Below are 10,000 nucleotides of genomic sequence, written 5' to 3'. Positions count from 1 at the left end.
ACATTGTTAAGGAATGTATGTGTGTTTGTGTGGGTATGTGTGTGTGTATGTGTGCATATACATACTATATACAAATACATGCATGTATAGATATATAAATGATACATAGGCAATGTATGTGTATGTATGCATATATATATATATATATATATATATATATATATATATATATACACACACATATATATATATATATATATATATATATATATATATATATATATATATATATATATATATATATATATATGTATATATATATATATATATATATATATATATATATATATATGTGTATATATATGTATATATATGAATATATATGTATATATATGTATATATATGTGTATATATATATATATATATATATATATATATATATAAATATGATTACATAATATTGTTTTTCTTTGCAGATAAGAATAGGACATAAAAACACAAGCTTTCAAAAATGTCTGTAGTATTGCTTGTGAGACTACTTCGAAAAGGTTGGTTAAAGCTAAACGGCAGCATGAGGATCCATATACGGCTTCGACTCTGGGTTGGATTGGCGGCAACATATCTGGTTTTCATGGGACTTGTTCATTTGCTACACGTCCCTCTGAGGTCAAATACTAGTGAGTATGGTTGTTAATCTTTTATGTGTTTAAGAGTCTGTGTAAATAGGGTGTTACTTTGTGGATAAAGTTGTTATTTCTATATGGTTCAGGGATAGGTCTTCCAGCCTCAAGCTGTAAAATATGCATTACGGAGACATTTAGTGAGTTCATTTTATCAGTAATATTTTTGTGAGCTTAGATTCCAATATTTCTGGAATTGTTTTCAGAGTTCATTATGATATATGTTGTTAAAAAGTAAAAGTGTGAATGAACAATTTTGTAGTCAGATGTTTGCCATGATGTCTTCATGTTTTTTTCAAGTAACCTGGATAATATATTTACATTTTTGTCTCCAGCATTTTGAGGAAGTTAATAAGAATTAATTTAGTTAAGGATGATTTCTGTTCAAATAGAGTAATCTCTAATGCTTTAACCACCATTATCCATCATTTACCCCCAAAAGAATTATTAAAAAAGTATAAATTACAGATATTGTAACAACTATTAATCTTTCAGTCCATTCCCACTATGATTTATCTGCCGAGGGTGTTGTGTCAAAACACCGTGAACATATGAGAAAAGAGGCAGAAAAGTATGCTCGAGCTGCCATGAAGGAACCCAGTGCAGGGCTAGAAATGGCAGAACAAATAAGAATATTGACGGAGACTTATAAAAAGTTTGTATCTACATAAAACAGTAAAAAATTCACAGTATCTGTAGTTTTGTAATAAACATTAGATTGATATATTTTTAGTCTTATAATGATCTCATAATATTTTTTGCAGTCTTGTATTTCCTTTTGCTTCTTCATTTTCTTTGATTTTATCCAAGATGATAACATTTTTCCTTTAGATATACGTTCATGACATATGTATGTACAGACTAGCCATAGCACTAGAATTTATCCATTTAGAATCTCTTTACAGGGGGTTATGTATTATATATAGTTACATTTTATTTAGATGATATATATGTCATATATTTCGTTATGTAGAGAAGAGACCCTTTTTCTTTTTCTTTTATGTCAAATCCAGTTTCTCATCTAACAATCTTAGTAAAAGAGATGCCTTGCTTTTATCATACAATGAATAGTATATTAAATATGCGTATTTGTATTCCTCTCAGGGCGGATGTCAACTCAGATGGTCTTCTAGAAATCTCCGAACTGACAACTTACATCAGCGCGAAAATAAAAGAACATCTGACTTTGGCGCTCAAGGAGAATTTCTTCATGTTCACAGCCATCGATTTGAAACCACGTAATGGTAAGTTTTTTTAATCCACTTTTGAGAGTATATTGGAAAAAAATGCATAGGAAACTTTTATTTGTATGGTGTATATTTCGTTTTTAAATTAATATTATGTATATTTTTTCTTTTAAGTTAAAATAAAGAATGCTAACTTTACAGTAAGGTGGCATCATAAAACTCTATTTCCCAACTGATATGATTAAACACAAAGACATGCATTAGAGTCTTAGCAAAGGCCAACAAATTTATTGCAACTACTATGATATATAAAGGCCTATGATGAGATTATAAATGCTATTTCGAATATGCCAGGCAGCCATTGGAAAAGTACGCATTTTACCTTTGTTTTAAAAATAGAATTACATAGTAGATTATATTTGTAAAGAGAAGTTTCCAATTACAGATTTTGACAAGAATTTATATTTTTATATCCAGTAAGACTGTATATGAGCAAGGACTGACAATCAGATTTTTGTCTCTCATTCCATTCCCTTTCATGTTTTGGGAGTGATTTTTACCTAAAGACACATTTCCTCGTAAACTGCTATAAATGACTGTCTCAAAAATAAGATTTCCAATGAATAACATATATGGCTATAGATATAGATATAGCTATGAATATAGGAATTCAGTATTTTAAGGGGTCTAGCTATTAAAAGTTAAGGAAATTCATTCACATTTGCTCATCTGATTAACCTTCCCTTGAATGATTGAGCACTTTTATTGTTTTAAAATCTAATCTAATCCAATAGTTTCCTGCATAGATTTTTGGTAAACATTAAACTGCAAAATGATACTTCATATAACATCCTATTGACAAAAAAAAAAAAAAAAAAAAAAAAAAAAATGTGATAAAAAAAAATGAGTATGTACTACACTTTATTTATTCTCATTCATGCCATTCTCTGCCATCAGGAACATCATTTGAGTTTTATTTGAAGTTTTATTTTCTATTGACAAAAAAAAAAAAAAAAAAAAAAAAAAAATGTGATAAAAAAAAATGAGTATGTACTACACTTTATTTATTCTCATTCATGCCATTCTCTGCCATCAGGAACATCATTTGAGTTTTATTTGAAGTTTTATTTTTATCTTCACAGGCATGGTATCCTGGGAAGAGTACCACAGGTACTTCCTCAAGCAGCATGGCTATGATGATAACTACATTGATAACCACAAGAAGGACCATAAGGGCCTGCCTCGAGAACTAAAAGGTTAGATTGTGAAAGATTGGTTGACATATGGAAGGGGGAGGTTTTGCATGTCTGTTACTCTTTATCTCTCTCCTCCAGGTAAAAAATGTTATAAAGAATGGTGCCATTTGCGTCAATAGTAATACTTTCATTTTTGTGTGTGTGTTGGGGGTGGGGGGGGGAGGGCATGCTGAGGAAGGGATATTTTTCATTAGGGGAATCGATATTGATATAACATTAGTTCTGAATACCTATTCATCTAAGGAATGATCCTTGAAATATTAGGCAATGAATTGGGACCTGAAGAAGGGCATAAACCACACTTGGAATTTTGTTATATTTTATGTGTATTAATATTATAATTTTTTGGAGACCAGGAAAACCCTAAAAACAAAGATTAGAAAAGTAAATAAATTAAAAAAAAAACTATCCTTTTTTTTCTATGCTCAAACTGAACAAGCTCCTCACCAATTTAACGTTTGTTGAATATGTAGTTAAAATACATTGATTTTCTTTCTCTTTTCATCTGAACATCTATGTTCAGAAAACTTTGTTAAAGTTCATGCATATTTTTATTCTAAATTTCTCATTTGTCAGAAAAAAATTGAATCAGTTATTGGCTTACAAAGAGATTTTTTTCTCACTTTTTGGTCCATTCCTCCTCCATTTGGCAGGCATAATACACACACAGCATTAAAAAGTAAAGGAAATATATGAGAAGTAATTATTTTTATAGTAATTTCATCAGAGTTATCCCCCTTGTGGAATGGTCTCCATAACAATATTATGTTGTTTTTTTTCTCTCCTCACAAACAAATTGTCATATGCTCATGCCATGAATGGAAAATCAATGATAAAAGGAAGTGCTCTACCACCAAGGAGTCGTTTAGTAGTCGATGTTCTTTCACCTACTAACCCCTTCCTTGGGTTTTTTTCTTTTTTTTCTAATGCTATTGATATTAGTGGTGTTAGTATTGTTATGACCATTATAATTATTACAGCATCATTAGCAATACTAAGAGCAATATCAAATATAATTAGATATTTCTGAAAATCAAGGAAAAGATAAACAGGTGAGGTAGGCATGTTCATACATGCAAAATGCAGCCCTTTCTTGCAGGCATCTTTTTGATAAATCATAACCCAAGGAAACCTTATTAAAATAATTGGTAATACTAGGAGCAGAAATTCTGTCTGTAGTTAAGGTTATAAAAGGCTATCACTAACAAGCTGTTACTAAAGATCCTGCTGGTTGGTTTATAAAGTAATTTCTTGATAATGACTTCTTAGATGGTATCTTAAGTAAGAACAAGAAGCTGAAAGAACTTAGAAATGAGGGCTGAACATTAGAGCTTTATTCACTATGAGAAAAGGCAACTTCAAGCAGGTTTTGATCACAATGTGTATGAGATTCGTGCTTGCATTCAGAATAGAAATTGTATGAGTGCATTAGCCTTAATTGATACAAGGCCCAAACAGTTTCAGGGTAACCAAGTTAACACTCAGAATTTCACACATTGATGTAAAATATCCATCAAAGAGTCAGCTAACTATCTGCAACTTTTATGTATGCTATCAGAACTTGTATTCAAAAGGCAATGCTTTGTTGTGCAAATTGTGAATATGCGACACCTCTAAATCAATTCTAAAATCAATTTGCATCATGACTGCTTTGTTATGGTTTCCCAGTGCCAGTGACTAGTAAAGAATATTGAGTTTTCTATACCAAAGGGTCATACTGCCATACAGTCTTATGCCAAATGAAGGATTGGACATTATATTTTTTGTTGGCACATATGAACAACAATTTTATGCTAACTTCAAATAGGTAATATAATAAGAAAATAATAGAGAATAGTTGTGTGAGATGATTCTTCTTGGAATGGTGCATCCATTGTTTTTCTGTACAGGCATCATAGATATGCACAGAGAGCATAGCATAGAGTGCAAACTGAGGAATTATGTTTATATGTGACAGCATGGAGAGCATTCATCTCTGTCTTGACATGCATAGCATAATACTACAGAAGCTTAGTAGTCTCATGTGGAGGTAATCAGAAATAGTGGTTTATATTATTAACAACTTGCATGGTCAAAAAGAATTTGGTGTAGTCTCCTCCTCAGCAGTTGGTGGTGATAATGCAAATTGCTCTGACACAAAGACCTAGTAATAATGAAGTGGATCTCATATCTGTTAACTCATTGGATCCAGATGCTTCCCAGCAGTCACATGACCCAAAATACAGGCATTAGGCTTATGTCAGTGGCCGCTGTGATGGGTATGCAGCTTGTAGGCTGGGTGCACACTAACACTCGTGTGCAGTGATAATACACTAAGCCTCCCCTTTGCAATATTATTTTCTCTTTTTATGCATAAGCATATCATATGATTTGCTTGATCCAGATGGTAATAGACTGTTTCCTTGCACAGACTTCATATCATCTTTCTAAGTAGTCCATACCTCAGTGTAAGAATAATAACAATAAGAAACATTTCCTTTTTTATTTTGTTTTGTTTTTTGTAATATTCAATTTTCTGTAATACTAGTCACAGTGGCTAGGAATAGGATGTTGAGTATGGAAATGGCATCCTCCGTGGAGTCAGCACTCTTCCAGTCATGGTTCACAGGACTCCATATTCCACTTTCATTTATCAATTGAAATAATTCAGAAGCCCTTTTCTAAATGCCAAATGAGTCTACTCACCCTCCAAGAGGTATGTGCACTCATAGCAAGTCTTTCCTGTCACCGTGGCCCTCAGCCGAGATAATCACAACAACAAGTTTGCGTCACCCTGGCCCACAGCCAAATTTTTCCATGATGGCATTTTCACATCACCTGCCCCTCATGCCAGATTTTTTCATGATAAGATGGTCATGTCATCTGGATTATTAAAGGTATTCCCAACTCTTCACCTCCCCAACAGTACTGAGTAATAATCAGAGTGCACTTGCTGTTGGACCAAGATTAACAACACGGTCCTTGGAACAAGGACCTTACCATATTCAATAAAAGCATTGGAAAATGAGGGTTTGGGTCAACTCAAACTTTAGAGTCATAAAATTCTTTGGTTATATAATGCTCAGAGCCTTCACTGTCATTGTGTGACCCTTACAATAGGTATCTGTACTGTCTACTATCTTTTTGTTTACACATAGAAGCCTCTACAAATCCATAGCTACCAAGGAGTCAATTACTTTGCCCTAGTGGACCTCACATGCTTGCCCCATTCCTTGAATTTTTGGAGAACAACAAAAATTGAAGCGTAAAACTTCAGCCAGTGAATTGTTCAGAACTTCTGGAGCTTTCTGAACCAAATAGATTTATTGGTGAAAAATTTTAGTAATCTTAAGTTTTAAGATGCCTAAATTTCTCTTTGGTCCAGAGTTGACTATTATATATCCCTCTGTTAATTTACCCAGCCAACTTTTTAATACCTAGCCTTTATTTATTAAGGAAACTTATTAAGACTGCCTGGACGATCTCGTTATACCTAATGACTAATGAGGCAGTTATGATTGTGGAACTTTTGTACATGACTGAAATGTTGGTATGTAGAGTTATGCATAGTGATGACCCATTTAGCTGGAGCTAAGTATTTTTGGGGACTTTCTTTCTTTCTTTTTTTTTTTTTCTGCTACTGCATCCAGACTCCATAGCTAGCTCCCTCAGAGGTTGAAGAATCTTGCATCTGTTCATTCATTTAAAGAATGCGTGAAGATGTTGTGCTCTCTTTAGTTTTATAATATAACAAATGGTACCTTGAATGAAAGATTCAATGTTCAAGCTATGGGTTTTAAACTAAGATTAAAAATATTGTGATTTTTTTCTTTTATTGTCTGTTTTCCAATGTTATTGCAGTTGTGTTTTCTATTTGATTAGATTTGTTACCTCTGTATCTCCTAGTACAAGTGCATTTGCATAAAAAAACTGGTAAATATAAGAAACATACAAAGAGAGAAAAATAGACTGTTATTATGATTATTAAGTCTTATTATCATTATTAAGCTTTACCCTTCCCAGACTCTTAACCCAACCACCACAGATTTATGTTCTGTCCCATTTATTTTTTTGTAATTTTTGTTACATACAGATGCTCCACATGTGCTCAGCCAGCAAGGTGTCGATCAGTAGGCCCTAGTGACCGATCCTGATTTCCCCTTTCCTTTAATTCGTGTGAAAATGTATTTTGATATTGATACTGTTCTTATTATTAATAATGTTATGATTATCAAATTGTTATTTCAGTCTTGGTAATATTTCTGACACCCCTTTGCTCCAGAACATTGTTTGACCACATTTTTGGATAACAGTTTATAATGATAAACCACTAATAATACTTTTTATTCTACATGTGGATCTTCCATCTCTAAACATTTCAGAGATGACACTAGGAATTTCAAGTATTAGTTTATAGTTCTGTCTGGAGTAAAAGTTGCATTGGGCCATCAGTTTCTAGATCAATGATTGACACACTTATTGCCAGTATTATTATTATGAACTGAATTGTTATTTTTTCTGATCTTTTTATCATTAATTTACATATCATTATTGTTTTTTTATCGTGTTGTATAAGGATCATCAGTTGAAAATGAAGTCAGGAGGAGAGTTAGGAACCACATGCTGACACGATTTGATTTCTTATAACATGCAGATCTTTGTGGAAAAGAACCAGTGGCATATAAATCTCAGAGGGGGAGCTTAACTATTTATTTATTTATTGAACTTATTACTACAACCAAAAGGTTTTCATTGTGTTTCTCCTTCATTTCTCTTTGGAATTTTTTCCTCTCTTTTTTTATACTGAACCTTTGCTTTATGTTAATATATTCAAGAGAATTTTCTGATTTTATTTCTTTTGTTTGAATTTCTGCACATGTACGGATGATTATCAATTACGTATTTCACTTGCCTCTGCTGACTTCAGGCACTCTGGGTAATGCTGTCCATCACACTAAGATATTCCTGTCAATTATGAAGGCTTCACATTACACAGTAGCATATGGGAGATGAGAATCTTCTTAATAACTCCTGAAGATATTTTTGATTATTTATTGATGTATGTTTTTGTTTATTTATTTATTTATTTTTACCAAGTTTAGTTGAAGGATGTACAAAAATGTGGCAGTTGTCACTCTTGGTCGTAAAAGTCTTTAAAAGGCCAATGTTTTCATATTGAGCTAAAATTATTGCATTAAAGTAGACAGGAAAGGGTGAATATTTCTTCCTGTGTGCACATGCAGCTCTGATCTGATCTTTTTAGGAGTTAACATGTCAAAAGTTTTATGTAAGTGTGAGGTGCTTGCACTTTACAAATAATATTATCACAAATAAATTCATGATTTCAAATATATTTTCATTCTTTTTAGATTTTCATTTTCTCACTTGCATTTAAGTTTTGATTTACTCTTTTACTCTCCCATGATACAGAGGCCATCATGAGAGACAAGGCGTCGTGGTCTCAAGCTGCCAGAGACAACCCAGATCAGCTGACCATTGATGAGTTTTTGGCCTTCAGACACCCAGAATCATCCCATGCGACAATACTTAGCATCGTAGAGGAAACCATAGGGAGATTAGGTGAGATATTATATTTTTCAAGGATATCATTTAAATATCTGCATTTATTTTACCTGACAGTTTCTTGTTGTTTTCACTTATTTTTATTTTGCACAAATTTGGTAGTTAATTGGTCTTGTCTCTTTTAGATGTTGATGAAGATGGGAAACTTACAGAAGAAGAATTTTCTGACCCAACTATGAATGAAGTGCCTGATTACTTGACTGAGGAGCAATTCAGGCTGGATCGGATTAATGAATTCAGAGTTGCAGATCTGGATAAAAATGGCAAAGTTGAGAGAAAAGAACTGTTGGTAAGTTGTTCTTAAAGGAAAAAAGCTGTGGTTATATGTTTGGGATACTGATCATGCTAATTACTGTGTACTGATAGCATCCCCTCCATGTTTATTTCTGTTCTTGCCACTTTCAAGAAATAAAATTAGGTGAACTTTAATTCCTTTGATCTTGGGTTTAACTATCTGCTCTCTCCAACAGCACTATATCGATCCCCGTAATGTGCACCATGCGGAAAAGGAAGCCGTGAATCTTCTAGCCGCAGCCGACAGTAACCAAGATGGAGTTCTTACTCTTGTCGAGGTGTTGGCTGAGAGAGAAATTTTCATGAGGAGCAAGATGGTGGATGCTGCAAAGAGCTTCCATGATGAATTTTAAGGAAACTTCTTCAGATCTCATGAGCTTTGTAAAGTTGGTAATCAAAGGACATTAGCTGATATTATAAAGGGTTTTAACCTATGATGATTATTTCCTGTCATTGTTTCATAACGTTGAAAGTTTTCTTTCAAATCTATTTTGTTTACGATCTAGAATTCTGTAAAGGATTTTGATCTTCATCATAATATTTATGATAGCGTTCACTTTGGGTGATTTGTAATAGGTAGAGAAAGTATTTAGGACTTTCATTCACAAAGAGGAGACTTTTCTTTCACTAGTAAATGTATTTTTGACTTTTAACTAGCACAAACCTGATTATGACATTCCTTCCAATTTATTACTTGTTCCGTGATACTAAAAATAGATACTCGTTAGCAGTATTATTACTAGGCAGTAAGATATAATGTAGTACAAGAAAATGACTTTGTGATGCAAAAGATTTTTGTGATGCAAAATATATTCATCCCACAGCTCAAAGAAATATTCAAAATGTATTTTTAATACATTTCACAGTACTTAGCACTGAATGTATTGATTCTCGTGCAGAATTTACTAACAGGTGAACAATATGGGTAATGAAAGAGGAAAAAGTTCAAGGATGCTTTAAATAAATGGAAACCAGTGTGGCAGAATAGAATGGTATCAGAAGAAATAATGATATTTATATTTCTTTTTGATTACTCACATCACCAGTTCTTGATGCTGTTGTTTGTCAGTCTTATTGTTTT

General features: G+C 32.7%; 1 protein-coding gene across 2 annotated transcripts in view; it reads left to right on the top strand.

Annotated features, from left to right (window-relative positions):
- The window catches only part of LOC125043307 (45 kDa calcium-binding protein-like), a 10,879-nt gene extending 1,525 nt beyond the window's left edge, over window positions 1-9,354 (top strand). For both annotated transcript variants that reach the window (XM_047639351.1, XM_047639352.1), the window contains exons 2-8: window positions 417-617; window positions 1,116-1,275; window positions 1,725-1,864; window positions 2,950-3,063; window positions 8,473-8,622; window positions 8,751-8,914; window positions 9,096-9,354. In XM_047639351.1, the coding sequence (XP_047495307.1) occupies window positions 452-617; window positions 1,116-1,275; window positions 1,725-1,864; window positions 2,950-3,063; window positions 8,473-8,622; window positions 8,751-8,914; window positions 9,096-9,272 (1,071 nt within the window). In that variant the 5' untranslated portion in view covers window positions 417-451 and the 3' untranslated portion in view covers window positions 9,273-9,354. The remainder of the gene's footprint in view (window positions 1-416; window positions 618-1,115; window positions 1,276-1,724; window positions 1,865-2,949; window positions 3,064-8,472; window positions 8,623-8,750; window positions 8,915-9,095) is intronic.
- Window positions 9,355-10,000: the final 646 nt, after the last annotated feature.

The sequence above is a fragment of the Penaeus chinensis genome, chromosome 33 (assembly GCF_019202785.1).
Source record: "Penaeus chinensis breed Huanghai No. 1 chromosome 33, ASM1920278v2, whole genome shotgun sequence".
NCBI classification, from domain to species: domain Eukaryota; kingdom Metazoa; phylum Arthropoda; class Malacostraca; order Decapoda; family Penaeidae; genus Penaeus; species Penaeus chinensis.
Note: the sequence above shows the minus strand (reverse complement) of the source record. Positions and strands in the feature narration are given on the sequence as shown.